The sequence below is a fragment of the Ambystoma mexicanum genome, chromosome 9 (assembly GCF_040938575.1).
Source record: "Ambystoma mexicanum isolate Mex_15411 chromosome 9, UKY_AmexF1_1, whole genome shotgun sequence".
Taxonomy (NCBI): Eukaryota; Metazoa; Chordata; class Amphibia; order Caudata; family Ambystomatidae; genus Ambystoma; species Ambystoma mexicanum.
Genome location: NC_090931.1, coordinates 988,714,259 through 988,730,782, shown reverse-complemented (window position 1 = coordinate 988,730,782; position 16,524 = coordinate 988,714,259). Strand labels below are relative to the sequence as shown.

Below are 16,524 nucleotides of genomic sequence, written 5' to 3'. Positions count from 1 at the left end.
CTGCTCATTTTTAAAGCTTAAAAAAGGTTCTTGATGCATTTTGACGAAACTGTTTACATTTTTGTATGAAACACATTAGAAGTTGCATATTAGTTTTATTTTTAATCTAAACAGATATGACATTGATTAGAAGTATTCGCATCTGGAATATCCTTTTCACTAAATTAAGCAAGAGGCCAGGTACTAAAGGGGAGGACAGAGTGTGGCCATGCGTTATAAGTAATAAAATATTATCCCCTGCCGTATGCAAAAAGGATATTCCAAGTCACCTCGGAGTTCACGACCTATGAAGGTCCATTTGGTGACGCAACTCCTTGATGCCTTGCAATATCATTAGAACGGATTGTATGGGGTACTCCAACTCATTTGCAATAATAATACATGGGATAAAGTACCACCTACCGTACGTTATAAGGATATTGCAAGTCACAGAGGCGTTCCATGACCGAAGAGAACAACAAGGCCGAAGGCAGAGTTCCTTTGTATGGTCACGGCTCTCTGAGGTGACTTTAAATAAACTGTTTACATACGGTATGTGATATTTTATTACTTATAATGCATGGCCACACACTGGCATCCCCTTCAATACCTGGCCTCTTACTTAATCTAATGTAAGAGATCTTCCATTTGCTGATCCATGTAATCAATGTAGAATATTTCTGTTTTCAAAAAACCTAATATGCAGATTTGAATGTGCTGCAGAAAAATAGTTCAAACTTTTTAAGAAAATCTATTGGGAATAACGTGTTCATTTTGTACTTTAAAATAAGTAATAACATACAGATTGTTGCTCACATGTGTTAAACTTTACCAGTGCACAAAAAAAACATTCTACCACCATAAACAGTTCCTTGGTTCTTAATCGCTGTAGAGTGTCACAGAAAACTATTTAACAAGCAGGGACTTTCCTAAACGCTTGAATTAACTGCTACATTGGCAGCTGGAATTCTGACCTTTGCTGTCTCAAGCAGCAGGCCTTTAACATTACATCACAACTGGAGCGTAATAAATGATTACGGAGCGCTGTGATGTCTTTTCTTATTACAGGTCAGTTGTGAAGTCACAAGTGGCCTGTAATAAGAAAATTAATTACAGGCTGCCATGTATTATATCATTATGATTATTAGGGTATTTACTGAGCATGGACCTAGCTCCAAGAAGCAATGGGGGAAGGACATGGTGAGGGGAGCAGAGACACAAGGGAGTGAGAAGGTGAACGGAGGGGAGGGGGGGTGATTTTGTAAGAAAGGGATCTACAAGCGACCATGGGAGGAAACAGTGGGGATCAGATAAGCCAGTCTCAGGTAAGGGAGAGAGTTCCTCCAGTTTCTAAGAACTGTAGTGATATTTTTACAAAATGTAATGCTACTTTTAGTCACACTATTCCCCGATGCATTAAACAATCTATCAATGCTATCAAGATGTTATTCCAATTCATGCACGCCTCCCAGCATGCGTCATTGAAACCAATGATGCAATTCTCATCCTGTTAGATAGCTGATTCTGCTACTGCTTTGCACAGTTCCTAGATCTGTAGTGGGTGTAGGTGCAAAGAAGGGGTTACAACTGCAATTTTGGCAACCACTCCAGTTGCATTTTAGCCATTGCACTTCAGTACACAACAGGGATTTGCATTAAAAGGTGTTTGCGTGTACATGATTTCCAATACGTTTCATGCTGCCGAGGCGGCTTGAGTAAGCGGCTTAACGTCTGTAATGTTAGCACATAGACGTGGCATTAGTAATCTGTATTAGAAACGGAAGTTGGCAAAGGCAATATGCCTGGCTTCTTTCATGGGTACAAATGCTTCTTTATGAATTGATAGAAGCATGAAAGTATGGATCAGTGTGGCTAAAAGATGCTTACAGTTGGATGGATGGATTTGAGTGTGAGAAGTGGTGAAGGGGTGACATGTTGTGGAAATTGTGTGTATTTGGTGTGATAGGCTGGATATGGGCGCGTGATTGTGTGGACATGGTGTGGTTGGGTGGGTTTATGGGTGTGATCAGATCTATGGGTAGTGTCGATGGATGAGTGTGATAGATTGAGTGGATAAATAAATGGGTATTTTTAGAGTTTTTTTATTTTGATTGATATTTTATTTCTATCGCTCTCGTACACAAGTGTTTCAGAGCGCGACAAGGCAAGGGAGGGGAACAGGGGAGAACAAAACAGCGATCTTATTAGGCCCAGTGACATTGAGAACGCGCAAGTGCATGGGAAAGGTGTGGATGTAGGTGTGCGATAGATTCCAATTTATACGCAGGCCTCCCTAAACACCTTACCCACATCCTGCAACGTATGCAGAACAAAGCAGCCAGGACTCATTCTAAACCCTAAAGCGCGTGATCATATCAAGCCAGCCCTGGAGACTCTGCGCTGGCTTCCCCTGCACCGAAACACTTGTCTACAGGCGCAATGACTTATCATATCATATCAAAGAACAAACTCAAAATCCCTGTGCCTTATCCAGAAGGCATTGCATGGTAAAGTACTGAAGGACTCCAATCAAAACATACTAACCCTCGAAAACTTTCCTCGATTGCAAAAATATTTTTTCGCACCACCTTAAAAAAATGCCTTGGAAAATAATCCATCCGCGTGGGGGGCGCCTGCTCATGGAACATCCTTCCAGTCGACTTGCCCTAAGAAGAAACCTTTTTTTTTTAAATCAAGGAAACACTGACAACGCTCTTCTTTAAACAAGTTTACTCACCCAAATGATTCTCCTTTTCAAATGGCTTTCTCCCAACCTTTCAGCCTCTGAACAGCGTCTTTCTTCCCACAGAGTGCGCGAGCCTACTAGTTGAATGCCGATTGCACTTGCCCCCGCACCTCTTCCCTCTGGCTCTTATGCTGATCAGACTGTACCCAGACTGTGAACAGGCTCGGACTGGCGTATAGGGCAATAGGCCCGTCGCAGACCCAAAACACGCAAAATGCTTGTGTGGGCCAGATTTTTGTGTCAAAGAGGGACACTTGTTTGACCAAAGTGGCCAGTTTTTTGGCCAATGTGGGCCAGTTTGATGAGTTACTTTACTATGCGGCTAATAGTTTTGACCAGTGTTTCTGATTAAATGTTGTTGAAAATGTACAATGTTCATCACATTGTATGAACCCCCCCCAAACCCTCCTCATCCCCCCTTTGGGTACTATTCAAACAGTGTCACAAATGGATGAATTCACATTTGCAAATGTGGACCACTTTTTCGTTGGTGCCTGAGACAATTGTATGCCCCAGTCGGACCCTGCCTGTGAATGATCAGCTGATCGTAGCCCTCCTTTCTCGTTTCCCCCTCTACCCTTACCCCTCTCTTTCAGTGCATGAAGTAAGGTTGTATAAACAACAAACAAGCAGATGGATGTGATTGTGTGGGTGTGTGCAACCGGACAGTGATGAGGTGGGTTGGCTGGATGGGTCACTCAGTGAACGGGTGCTAATTAATGAATCCAGTAACTCTTAATGACAACTGGTAAACTGGTCCCAGTTTACTAGGGATCACAGCAGTGTGTCATGTAAAAATGGGCTATCTCGTATATAAAGAAGCATTAGGCAATTGAGGCAAGATGAGCTTAGTGTCTGCAACCCTTCACACATTGATGACTGCCTGGCAATCATGCTCTTCCCATGAGCATGACAGTGCAATAGTCATAGGTCTTATAAGCTAATGAGCAGCAATCACAACACTGTGTGAAATCACCACCTGAGCTTGGAAGGCATCTGGTGTAAATTGACCAGATAAGCGGGAGACAGGCTTACTCCTTTCTTCGAATACCTGGTCTGTAGGCTCTTTCTCGCCCCTGTCTCCTCTCTTACTCTGGCCGCCTTCTATCAGCCGCAGGGCCATCCAACCCTCTTCCTCTTGGAATGGGCTGACCTGGCATCCTCTCTCTTGTCCTCCACCTCCCACCTTCTGCTACTGGGGGATCTCAACATCCATCTTGACTTTCCTAGCTCTTCAGGAGCTTTCAGCAACTTATGTGACTCGCTCTCTCCCTCAATTCTAGCCTCTGGACCGACACACTCTGATGGGCACACCCTGGATGCTTTAATCTCCACAGACATCCCCCTCTCTATCCTTTTCACTACTCCGCACTCATGGACACATCATTCTCTTCTTTCCTCTCACCTGAAGCTCTCTCCTTCTTTAACACTGTCACACCTGATGAGGTTTCTAGGCAAATCCGGTCTATGAAAGCCTCATCCAAACAGGTGGACCTTTGCCCCTCCAAAACCATCAAAGACAGCATTGACTCCCTAGCTCCAGCCTTGGTAGACCTATGCAACCTCTCCTTTGCCACTGGAGTCTTCCCCACTTCTCTGAAGCACTCTCTTGTGCACCCTCTGCTCAAAAAAGCCTCTGTCGACCCTTCCATTCTGGCTAACTATCGCCCAATCTCCATCACCCCTTTCCTGGCCAAACTCCGGGAGAAGCTGACTATCTCTCAACTTACCCTCCACACTGAATCTGTTGGTTGCCTCCATGACATCAGTCTGGCTTTAGAGCATCCAGAGGCACGGAAACTGCTCTTCCGAACACCTGTGAAGACCTGCTCCCAAACATTGATTCCAACTCACCCTCTGTCCTCATTGTCCTTGACCTCTCTCTGCTTTTGATACAGTAAACCACAACATCCGGATCTCCCGTCTCAGTGATACCATGGGCATCATTGATCAGGCTCTGTCGTGGCTCGTGTCCTTTCTATCTGACCATCCCTCCCAGGTAGAACTTGGGCCCTTTCTCTCTGCCATCACCCTCTCTACTTGTGGTGTCCCCGAGGGATCTAATCTATCTCCCTTGGTTTTTTAATATCTACATGGCCCCCTTGGCACAAAGAATCTCTGCTTTCACCTCCAACTTTCAGTGCTATGTGCATGACATACAGCTCTCTTTCCGGCTACCCTCAGCCTCTTCCTCGCTCATTCCTGACTGTCTATCCGCAATTCAGCCCTGGTGTGCTGCTAACGACCTCTGCCTTAATGCCAGTAAAAGAGAGATCATCCTCATTGGGACCCCTGCTCCCGCTTTCAAACCCTCACTCTGGCCGGCCTCCTTTGGTTCTGCACCCCCACCCACCAGTGAGGCAAAGAACATGGGGGTCATCTTCGACTCTACTTTCCCCTTCTCTTCTCACATCTTGGACATGTCCAAAAAGTCCCACTACCAGCTGCACCGCCTCAGAGGTATTCTGCCTTTCCTCACCTTCCCCCAGAGACTCACTGTCGCCAAAGCCCTGGTTCTCTCCAGACTTGACTACTGTAACAGTCTCTTTCTCAATCTTCCTACTTCTATTCTGCGTCCTCTTCAACTTATCCAGAGCAGAACCGCAAAACTTATCCTTGGCCTCAAGCCCAGGGACTGCATCTCTCCGGCGCTGAAATCTGAGCCATTTCTCCAAACAGAGATTTGGGGGTAGATCCCTATCTGAAATTTCTCTACTGGCTCCCTGTGGCTGCAAGGATCAAGTTCAAGACCCTCTGCATAGTCCCCAAGGCTTTCTGGTGTCTGGCCCCCTACTATCTACAAAGCTCTCTTCCCAAATACTCTACTTCTAGATCCCACCGCTCGGCCTCCTCCAACTCCCTGCGGGTGAGCCAATTCTCCAAACAGGGATTTGAGGGTAGATCCCTATCCTCTGCAGGTGCTATCTCTGGAACAGCCTCCCTACCTCTCTTTGTCTTGAGCCAGACCTCCTCAAGTTCCGGAAAATCCTCAAGACTTTCCTCTTCTCCTCATCTTTCTCTCTCCCCAGCTAACCCCCTCTTTTATGCTTGTTTCCCTCCCTCCTTCTCATCCCCCCTGCACAGTTAGCTGACTGGTCGCCTGGTGCACCTGCAGAACCTCACAGGTCCAAGGCTCCACTACCAGTCCTGCACTTGTCCCAGGGCTACTGCAATATGCCCCACGATTGCTGCAACCTTTCTGCACTTAACTCTGGCCCTTGCTTGGCTGGGCGCACTTCTCCCCCTCCCCCCTCCCACACAATTCCTGTTTCCATGCACTTACTCAAGCTTGAATGTTCTAGGCCCAGCAAGTCTGCCTGTCCAATCCTCCCTCGTGTCTCCCCGCCCGCCCCCAGTCTTGGTCATACTCGAAGTACTCATGCATAGGCACATTGGATGACCAACTTCTAAGCAATCTAAATTGTTCGCCAGACCAGCACTGTAGTTCATGTTTTTCATGATCTGTTGGTTCCCTCCCTCTCTCCACCCCACCTTTTCGTATTTTCTCCCCTCACCCTTTGTCAAGCATTTACTAGTAGTTATTGTTATTAGTCCATTCTGAATCTTCAAGGCCTAAGAATTGACGACTGTTATCCCTTGTTCCCTTCCCGTCTTGAAGTGCTTTGAAGCACTTCACTTGTGTATAAGCGCTATGCAAACAAACAATTACAATATCTGGTGAAAGTCGAGGCACTTTCAAAGAGTCTGACACAGGCACCTGGCACCCTGTTCTTATGTATTAATTTATATCAGCTTCTGTACACCTGTCAGGATCAATAACCTATTCACTGGAGCACACAAAGACAGGAGTGCAATTGGGAGAAAAAGTTTTAAGGAAACCAAAACAAAATGCATGTCCCCATCATAAGTTGTTGAGCTTAATAAATAAAATAAAAATGGTTACAATCTTTAGAAGATTCAATCATAATTATGCTGGATACAATAGTACTTGAAGAGCACTAGCAGGGAGTGAAGTGTGTAGTCTTGCAATGTATTTCCCAGATTAGTGGAAAGGTACATACATGCCAGCAGTTCACACCAGTCACACTGAGTGTGATCTGCAGGTCGCAAGTTCGAATCCCGGCAAGGCCAACTCAGCATTTCATCCTTCCGAGGTCGATAAATGAGTACCAATTTCGGTTGGGTGATATTGTATGTAAATATGCCCTCTGTAAAGCGCTTTGGATTAAGGCGCTATATAAATACCACAACATTATCATTATAAAGTGGAATGATTTCTGCATGCAAAGGCAACTGGCAGAATGCTGCTGGATTAATTGCGTTGCAAAACTGCTTTTGGTAGAATAAATATGTCTCAGCCATGTGTGTCATTTTGAAACTTGATTTAGCAGAGCCACGCACAAAGCTACTGGGCCCAGGAGGTCACTCTGCCAGGTGATGCATCAGATGTGCTAAGGTATTAAATCGTTCCGCAATCAGATGTGCTGAACTAGATTTGCTCAAATCAGAACACGCGTTTACATTTGAAATAGTGTGCGTCTCAAAGTAAACGTTCAAACACGTGATCATGTAGTGCCGCCGGATGCTGTAAATGATGTCAATATGCCAAGGGGAGCTTATCTAGTGTAAATGCTGTGTTTGTTTCATCTGTACATAAATGTGAGAACTGGTATGCCCATGTCTGTCCATTAAAGCCCTGTCATTGGTCCTGTCGCAAGTAGCCCGACATGGATCCTCCCTGTAAAATGATTCCATTGTCCCCACACTGCCCCTTACGGTGATGGGCCCTCACTGCAGTCCAGGCAGGCTGTCCTATGCAAGCCCAGGGATGCCAACATGGTGAAGGCAGTCAGGAGAATGAACTCCCGTCACAGCGCCCAAAACTACCAAATGAAAAACAAGGGAGGAACACGCACTTTACAAAACAGCTTGTGCAGTCCCAAAAGGGACCCAGGGGTTAGTGCACACAGGCAAGAGAAAATGGATGAAATAATGTATGTTTCCTTGTCCCCAGGTTGGAACAATGGGCAGTAAACCTATTAACTACTGGTACCAAAAGAATTGAAGGAATGGAAGTAAACACTCATCATGTACACAAAGTCCACAAACAGGCAGTGGAAATCTCCAATTTAAGGACTCAGGATTTTATTATTATAATCATTATTATGATTGCATTTAGTGAGCGTGGACCTGGCTTCGAGAAGCAACGGAGCGCTTTACAGAGGTATACAACAATACAGATGCATAACGGAGCGCTTTTCAAAGGCAATAAAAAAACAGAAATACAGTGGGGGTGGGATACAGAGGGGCACAGCTGTACCGAGTGGAAGGGAGGAGAGGAGTGGCCGGCGTTTAGCGAGTCAGGTGATGTGAGGGGTGACGTGATGGCCCAGGTGTAGAGGAGGAGCGATTCCTTGAAGAGGTGGATCTTGAAGTCTTTCCTGAGGTGTAGGAGCACGAGGTCTGATCAGATAATGTAGCCACGCCTTCTTGTGTACATGAGTATCTACTTTTTAAAGTTTTGGCATATTAGCACGGATGTGTGGGTAGACGGGAGAACGTATATGTAATTTAATGTAATGTAAAGGTTGCCTTATGCCGGGAGGATAGCTCAGGGGCAACACATTTGTTTTGGAAGCAAGACCACGCATAGCAACTTAGACACTGGTCTCTGGTATTAAGTGCATTATAAAAGAATAATTATATTATGTAGCACAACAACTTCTATTCCGGTGGCCTCCTGTTTCATGCTTCTGGAAGTGAAGGGAAAGGGAAGGTTTCTGGGAGACGAGGCACGGGCAGGGGAGAATCCTGAAGTGTTGCTGGTTGCAGCCCATATATATCCTTTTCATGTGGGCCAGGATGTGTTTGCGTAGTAACTGGTGGGGACTCTTAGGGTAGCCATATATCCAGAAAACTCAGGACTTGGGAAAGCCAGGTTCATTACCAAAAACAAGTATAATGGCAGAGCGGTTGGTCTGGAAGCTGTGGCGTGCATGTTTAGTTGGGCCAGAGGTGTCGAGGGACATGCAAGTGTCCTTTGGATATGAATCCAACTATTAAGCGCCAATGGGCACACTAAAACCTATATCGACCTCAATCAAGCCATGCCCACTGGGTCTTTGTGATCTCTTCATTTGGGTACACACCAGCTGCAGCGTGTAATGATTTGCCATGTTGCCCTCTCCGCAAGCTGCTCGTGTCTCCTTGCACCATGTTTGCCTTTCATACTCCACCTTATACTCTAAAACACACACTGACTTCAGCCCATCAATGCTTGCCAGAATTCCAAATGCTTTTCTGTAACCCTCCGTTTGTGTGCCTTACAGCTCTTTAAATCTGATCTCTTGTTGCAGTGCAAAAAGATTTCCCCAATCCAAAATGGCACCGGACCTCGCTGTCTGCTGCCTATTCTGCTTCCGGGTACTCTGCCTCGATGGGTCTGTGACGTTTGCATGCTGATCTGTGAGGCCATGACATTAAAGACATTTATTGTTTCACAGAACAGCAAGTGGGTAATAATAGCCACATTTTATAATACACATCAGTATTGTGACCTGGATTATGCGTGGGTGGAGAGAATTAATAAGGGCATTCATGGCGTCCCTGTGTCGTAGCCTGCGTTGCACCCGAGGATTGTGGTGGTAGGCTGGAAGGGTGCTCTGACAAGGTGGAAGAGAAGATTGGGTCATACTGGTAGCAGGTAAGGGAGGGGCAGAGGGCACCAGCACGCACCTGTTACCAGACAGAATCCCACCACGTCTGTGACCATCTCCTGCAACAGAGTTCCTTGACTGGCTATAATGTTACAAGGACCACTCGCCACCATATCCCTCCCCAGTTTTTAAAATCTGTTATATTATTATTATTATGGTGCTGAAGGCACGTCCAATGACTATGACAACACCATGTAAGGGGTGGTGCGGTAAACCAATGCCTAAAATCAAGGCATAAAAGGTCTTCGCCTTAGTTACCGCTCTGGGGCTTTGTCCTTACCTTTGAAGGTGGAGAAGGGGCACACAGAGACATTAATAGTTGTGCTGCGCTTTCCTACTCCCTCTTCAACGTGCACTTTGTTTTATGCCCATTTCATGCAGCTGCAAAATGAATGCATTGACATGGAATCCACCTCCAATTAGCACCTGGTAAAAGATAGGCCCCATTGTAAATGCAGTCTGTGACGCGTAATTTACAGGCGGCATTTACTCTTTTTGTAAAACGGGGCTTAAAACCAAAGAGTAAGGGTGATTTTGCCTGTTGTTACACCTTAGCGCACCCCCTTTCGCAAAAGTTGAAAATTGCAGGCAGGGGATCCACTGCACGCAATTAGCAATCTCCTGCAAGCAAGTTGCACCTTTTGTAAAACGACCCCTTGATGTATTTTGTACATAAGGTCATTGGTGGCTGGCTCCCTCCTACCTTACCAAAGTTGTCCAGGCACCCACAACTTCCTAGTCATCGGCCTGTTGAGATGTAATCGGTTCATCAGTCGAACTCTGCCAGTCTATGATGCAAACATCAGGAAGGCGTCACCCAATAGGTATAGACTTTTTTTAGAATTAAACAAGGCCATAAAGACTCATCTCAAGGCAATAAAATGTTGAAACACTGTCTAAACTACCCTTTTTCATGACACTGTTCTCAGTAATACACTAATAATAATAATAATAATAATTTGGCATTTATATAGCGCTACGAACCCTCAGGTATCTGAGCGCTGCTTATTATTACCCACGGTGTGTGGTGCTCATTTATCGACCTCGGAAGGATGACGCTGAGTTTGGCGCTGCCGGGATTCGAACCTGCGTTCGCAGGCTCTGCACTGATGTCAAAGCGAGCGCTCTACTCGCTGTGCCACTTGACTTGTCAGATTTAGAGCCCAGCACGAGCGCATTTTTTGCAAGTTTTCCACTTTCAACTAAAATGTTACTACTCCCACTTATACCAGAGATTTCCTTTTACTATATTTAAACTTACAATCATAACTGCTTCTATCCTATACTGACATCTTTTCGCTCCCTCTTTTCACGTGTGGCAGGTGCTACCGAGAAAAGAGGAACTATTGTCAAAGGAGCCCCGAAGAAGCTATGATCTAGAGAAACACGTGTTTTCCCATATCAATCGAATCTGCTGTGAATTGAATCACATAGATTGGCAAACCCTCCATAGCAAAAAGGAAAGCTTGATGTAGAATAGAAGTGTGCATGTTCCACCACCAATGGGAACCATGCCAGTGTGTGGGAAGGGAACGCGGCATGCACGGGTTGACGTGGGATTATCAACTGCACACCGAGAGAACCCCCCCCTTAAAGCAATGTCTAGCAAGGCACCATGGAGTTGTGCAGGCTTGGCAAGGCCCTAGGTGTAGGGTCGGCTGAAAGAGCAACGGTCAGCGAGGATCCTCGCCTAAAACAATAGCACAGCAGACGGAGGAAAGGAGGCGTGGAGGGGCAGATATTGTTCAGAGGTGACTGGCGGTGAAGTTGGACTGGGACACCAGGGTGGCGGGAGAAAGGGACCAGTGCAATTTGGGTGGTGGCAAAAAAAAGGACACCGTGAAGCCTGAGCGGCGACATGCAGGGGGCCTGGGCCCGCATTAGGGTGGTTCACAAATGTTGATAGGCCACCGAGAGACAGTGGACTCATCAGGGAGGAATCTTTATTTATTTATTTATATAGCGCGCAAGCAGCCCAGGGGCATTGAGGCGCTGTTAATTGCAAGAATTTAGTTAAACAGGTACAGACATGATAGCAGTCGTTGACACATTATGAATTCTGAAAAACATCATACTGTTGTTACAGATATTGCATTTGGTCATTATATTACACCTTATGCAGAGGGTCATATGATAAGTATTCATGCTGATGTGTAGGGCCTTATGTGAAGAGGATGGTTTTCAAAGCTTTGCGGAAGGTGGTGAGGGAGGCCTCACCTCAGATAGTGGGAGGTAGGGCATTCCAGTGAGTGGGCGCGAGATAAGGGAAGCTGGATCCGCCCGCTCTGGCTCTTTTTACTAGTGGCACAGAGAGCATGTTGGTGTACTGTGATCTGGTTGGCCTGTTAGTGGAGACAAGGCGTATCCTTTGTGAGAGGTAGGCAGGAGCAGTGAGGTGAATGCACTTGTGGGTCAGTGTCAGGGCTTTGAATACGATCCTTTCTTTTATTGGGAGCCAGTGGGCTAGTTTTCTGGCCTCAGAGATGTGTTCTCTTTTAGCAATGCTTTGGGCTGCCTGGAGAGCATTGTTCTGTATGACTTGTAATCTCTCTAGGTTTTTATTGGAGGTTCCTAGAAAGAGTACGTTGCAATAGTCTAGCCTAGAGCCGGTGATGGCTCTGGCTATGTTGGTGCAGTTCTCTTTGGAGAGAAAGGGTCTGACTGCGTTGATTAGTTTGGCATGATATGCAGCTGCGGAGGCTATTGCGATGACTTGTCTATCCGTGGATAGGCTGGAATCCAGGTAGACTCCCAGAGTTTTGACAGAATCTGAGACAGGAAAGTGACTGAAATGGGAATCTAGATTTTTTGGCGTGTTGGGGAAACCTACCAGGAGTTGTTCCGTCTTGTCGGAGTTGAGGCATAGTCCATTGTCTGCCATCGTCGGCGTAGTTGGTGTAGGAGATGCCATAGCGTCGAAGATGAGGAAGAGGGGTCGTGTGAAGATGTTGTAGAGGGTGGGGGAGAGGCAGGAGCCTTGGGGCACACCGCAGAGTATGATGGTTGGTGAGGCGGAGGCTAGGTCAGAGAATGCTTGCATGGTTCTGTCTTGTAAGAAGGAAGTGATCCATGCTGTGGCCTCTGGGGAGAATTTGGCAGTGGAGGAAAGGTGGTGGAATAGGACGCCAGGATCTACGAGGTCGAAGGTCGCGGAGAGGTCAAGGAGTAGGAGAAGTGCTGGTTTACCCATGTCTCTAGCATCGTCCATCTGGTTTTTCAGGTGAAGTGGGCGGTTTCGGTCCCGTGTTTGGGGCGGAAACCAGATTGGCGGAGTGCAAGGAGTTTGTTCTCTTCAATGAAGTGCTGAACCTGCAGGTAGGCCGCTTTGTCCAGTATTTTGAGGAGGAATGGGACAGTGGTGATAGGTCTGTACTTGGGGGAGGTGGGATGAGGGTTGTTTTTTTTTTTAAAAGAGGGCGGCCCAAGCTTCCTTGAGGGAGGCGGGGACTTTCCCTGTGGCAAAGGAGGCATTACAAAGGCTGTTAGGAAGGGAGCTAGCGCTTCCTTGCAGTCTTTGATAATGGAGGCTGGGCATGCATCACCTTTGCAGTTAGAGGGTTTGATGTTCCTCATTATGTTGATGATGTCTCTTTCCTGAATGGGTTTGAAGGAGAAAGGTTGGGCGGGGTCCCAGGGCAGGTGGTGGGATAGGGATGTGCTTATTAGGTAGGGCTTGTTTAGTGGCTAGTATTTTGTTTTTGAGGAGGCTTAATTTGGTTTGCATGGCCGTTTGTATTTCATCACACCAGTCTTTGTCTTTGGTGAAATTCTGGGGGGCGGGAGTGGGTGTCTCAAGCTCCCTGAAAATGGCGAAGATTTCTTTTGTGCTAGATTGGGCTTCCGAGATTCTGGATTCAAAAGATTTGGCCTTTGCTTGGGTGATTGCCTTTTTGTATTTAGTGGATTGGGCTTTAAAGATCATCTTAACACTTTCTTCGCTTTCGTTACCAGGCGGCGTGGTGACACATAACCCTAGAAACAGCTCAAGTTAATCAAATATTTTACACCTACAGATCATTTTCAATAACTTATTAATTAAGAAACATTCATTTAACCTAATGCAAATCTCGTATTACCAAATAAACTAACAACATATATGCTTGTGGTGGTAAACCAGTCAACAATGACATGCACTCTGTTCATAAGTTTACAGTAAAGTCAAAAATGTTCATTGTAATAAAAAAGTGTTCATTCTTTAAGTGAACATCAACATTGGCTTTGTTCTAACCCAGCCTCTTTTCCCCTAGCGCCCCACATAGACAAGGCTCCCACCTGGACACAGAACTCAGAGAAAAAGACCCGCAGACAATAGCATGGTACCTGAGAAGTACACGCATCATGGCACAAAGTGGCAAAGCTATCGTGCTTTTCCCCTCTCCCCAATAACCTAACCCACCCCCCTCTCTCTTTCAGTTGCACGAGAACTCCTGGAGACCTTGCACATGGCAACAGTTCCCAGGAACACTCCCAGTCACGTAGCAGACTGCCTGCCTGCCACAAGGTCCCTAAACGTGCTGCCACGCGCATACGATCATCCCGATTCCTTAGCAGCCATTGTATCAGAAGTGCGTTAAGTGGGATAAGAAATCGAGGAGCGGCTCCAATGTGTCGTGATGCAATATTTGGGAGCGGGGCCTATGGTCTCACGCAGCCTCAAATCCCATGCAGCTAATACAGCTTTTAAAGAGGAGTGGCCTCTGCCATTAAAGGAGTGGCCTAACAGAGCCAATCGAGTTTACACATCGGCAAGGAAAGTGCAAACATTCTGGCTTAAAAGATGTATTGAAACATGGTTAATGTGTGTAGAAATGTTACCACGATAAATATATTCAAATATGAAACAGAACATCAAATCAAAAGGGGTCCGTACACCATTTAAACCCACAGTTCTTCTAAAAGAAATCTATTATTCACACATACTAATTAAAGGCTTTCTAATGATACTATTTGCATACAATGTGTGACAGAAATCAAACCACGTATTCTCTTTCAATTTCGCTTTCCTGTTTGAATAGTTCCTAATGTCACATTTCTTTATGGACGTTGTGATTCTAAACTTTACCAAAGGTGACATCTACTTGCAAAGAACAGTATCGCCACACATATTTTTAAAGACATTTGTTAAGAGAGGTCAGTTCACAGAGCCCAGGCAGAGTCCTGGCTCAAGGGCGATAGTTGGAGACTGTCAAGGGCGCACCCTGGCTAGCCTTGGCCCACTTAAAGCCATGAAGGAGTCCAAACAGACCAATCCAGATTCACGGATGGGGCTTGCTGGTTGCACACACGCCTCGGCAGCAGGCGCACAACCAACACAGTTAACTTGCGGACTTCACTTTCGCAAGCGTGTATATCGTTTGACAAATGTGTGTGGCCTCCATACAAATAATGATTTCAAAGCTCCTGGATTTAAATTATGCAAAATGAGTAACACATTATGCATTTCGGATTTCCTGCGAAGACTGCAGTGTTATGAATCCGGCAGAGGCTTCGGCAGCTGAGAGGTTTCTATGGTGCGCCCCCGGGCAGTTTACTCGCCCGCACCCATCGCTCTCTCAGTGTACGCTAGGCTGGCTGCCATGCGTCACACCTGGGCACAAAAGCCATTATACCCGGGGGCGGGGGGGGAATTAAAATGCGAACTTTATGGGGACGATGTGACATTTTGTTGAAATCCAATAGACTACGCAAAATCGATCAGGAAACTGAAGATGGAGAAGCTGCTTAATTCTTCCCGAATGTGCAGTGTGTGTACAAGCTCGACATTAGCGAATAGGGACTGCGCTGGACACGCATTACGCGCATTGATCGCGTTCTCTTGCAGTAATGCAGTCACCGTGTAGCGAGGACACCGGGAGGACGCCCGGCGCAGCAGCCATGGGCAGTGCACCTGCCGGGCTCGGGCATCATGTGCAGCAACCTGCCACGGCACTTTGGGGTCCGACCCTTCCAGTACACACATGGTCGTGGCCAGCCCTTCTGGTGCACCCCCAACTCCTCCCAGCCCCTCCCCCTCACACCTCCCCCCCAGCCTGGCTCGCCCCCAAACCCTCCCTTGAAAGGTTGGTACCTTTTATCTAGGCAGGCAATCCACTCGGCGGATGAAGAGTGAGAAGCGTGACTGGCAACCATGTTGGCAGCGTTGCCAGTGCCAGCCCAGTCTGGCGGGGAGCTATATCAAATACTACTGCTGGCAAATCAGTGTCCCCAGCGTTCAGGTGTCCCTGTCCACTGGGAAATTCCCGTTAATCAAACACACCGCGGGGTAACGGCGGCTTGGCCCTTCCCTGAATTAGACAGGCTTTGGCATGGTATCTCTAGAGATGAAGGCACGGGGTACTGTAATGCATGCACTGGGCTCACGGCACTGCAGCAGCGGACCCTCTCCTCTGCCTCTGCTGAACTCTAGCGGAGAGCGAAGGGGAGGGAGGATGGGCTGAGGCGCTGGGAGCTGCGCTATGGCTACCCGTGAGGCACACATTTATGAGCAGGAGGCTCAAAATCGCACCGCCTTTTTATTAGAATGAGCAGAGCGGCCCTGTCGTGTGCGCTTTACACCTATAAGCAGACATAGCTAATCACCTGCTGTCCGGCTGGCGCTGTATCATTGCATCGCCTTTCGATTCGCGAGCACTGTATATATATATGGCGTCAGATGCACAGGGGGCGCCAGGGGAGGATGTGTGTAAAGCCACCTGTAGTCGGCAATCTGTTTATCCCTAACAGCAAACGTGCAAACACATAACAGATGAATTTGCGTAAACAACCGTTTCAGCTTTTTTTACAGTCTTAACAGAGAAGCACCTTCTGGGATTGAGCATACACTGAAGTGGAATAAACCATGCAGTATTTACAGAGGTGGGCTGGCCCTGAGGGAACTCTGGAGATTTCCCGTGGGCCTCTGCATCATGGGCCTATTTTGCGTGGTTACCTGTTCTATTCCCAAATGTTCTCATGGGAAAGGGGTTGGGCTTGCTCACATTGTGTTTTATGGGGCCACTTTGAAAAACAATCCCAGGGCAAGGCCTCATTTGCTTCCCAGCCCAGCCCTGACTGTATACATACCAGATGATGGTATTCGGAAGGGTCTTCCTGATTGGCTAAATCAATCACCCTTAAATCTAC

The 16,524-nt window shown here is 46.8% G+C and overlaps 1 protein-coding gene across 2 annotated transcripts in view; it reads right to left on the bottom strand.

Moving 5' to 3' along the window:
• The window catches only part of RAPGEF4 (Rap guanine nucleotide exchange factor 4), a 1,521,174-nt gene extending 1,505,371 nt beyond the window's left edge, over window positions 1-15,803 (bottom strand). For both annotated transcript variants that reach the window (XM_069616226.1, XM_069616227.1), the window contains exon 1: window positions 15,470-15,803. In XM_069616226.1, the coding sequence (XP_069472327.1) occupies window positions 15,470-15,531 (62 nt within the window). In that variant the 5' untranslated portion in view covers window positions 15,532-15,803. The remainder of the gene's footprint in view (window positions 1-15,469) is intronic.
• Between the last annotated feature and the right edge of the window lie 721 nt (window positions 15,804-16,524).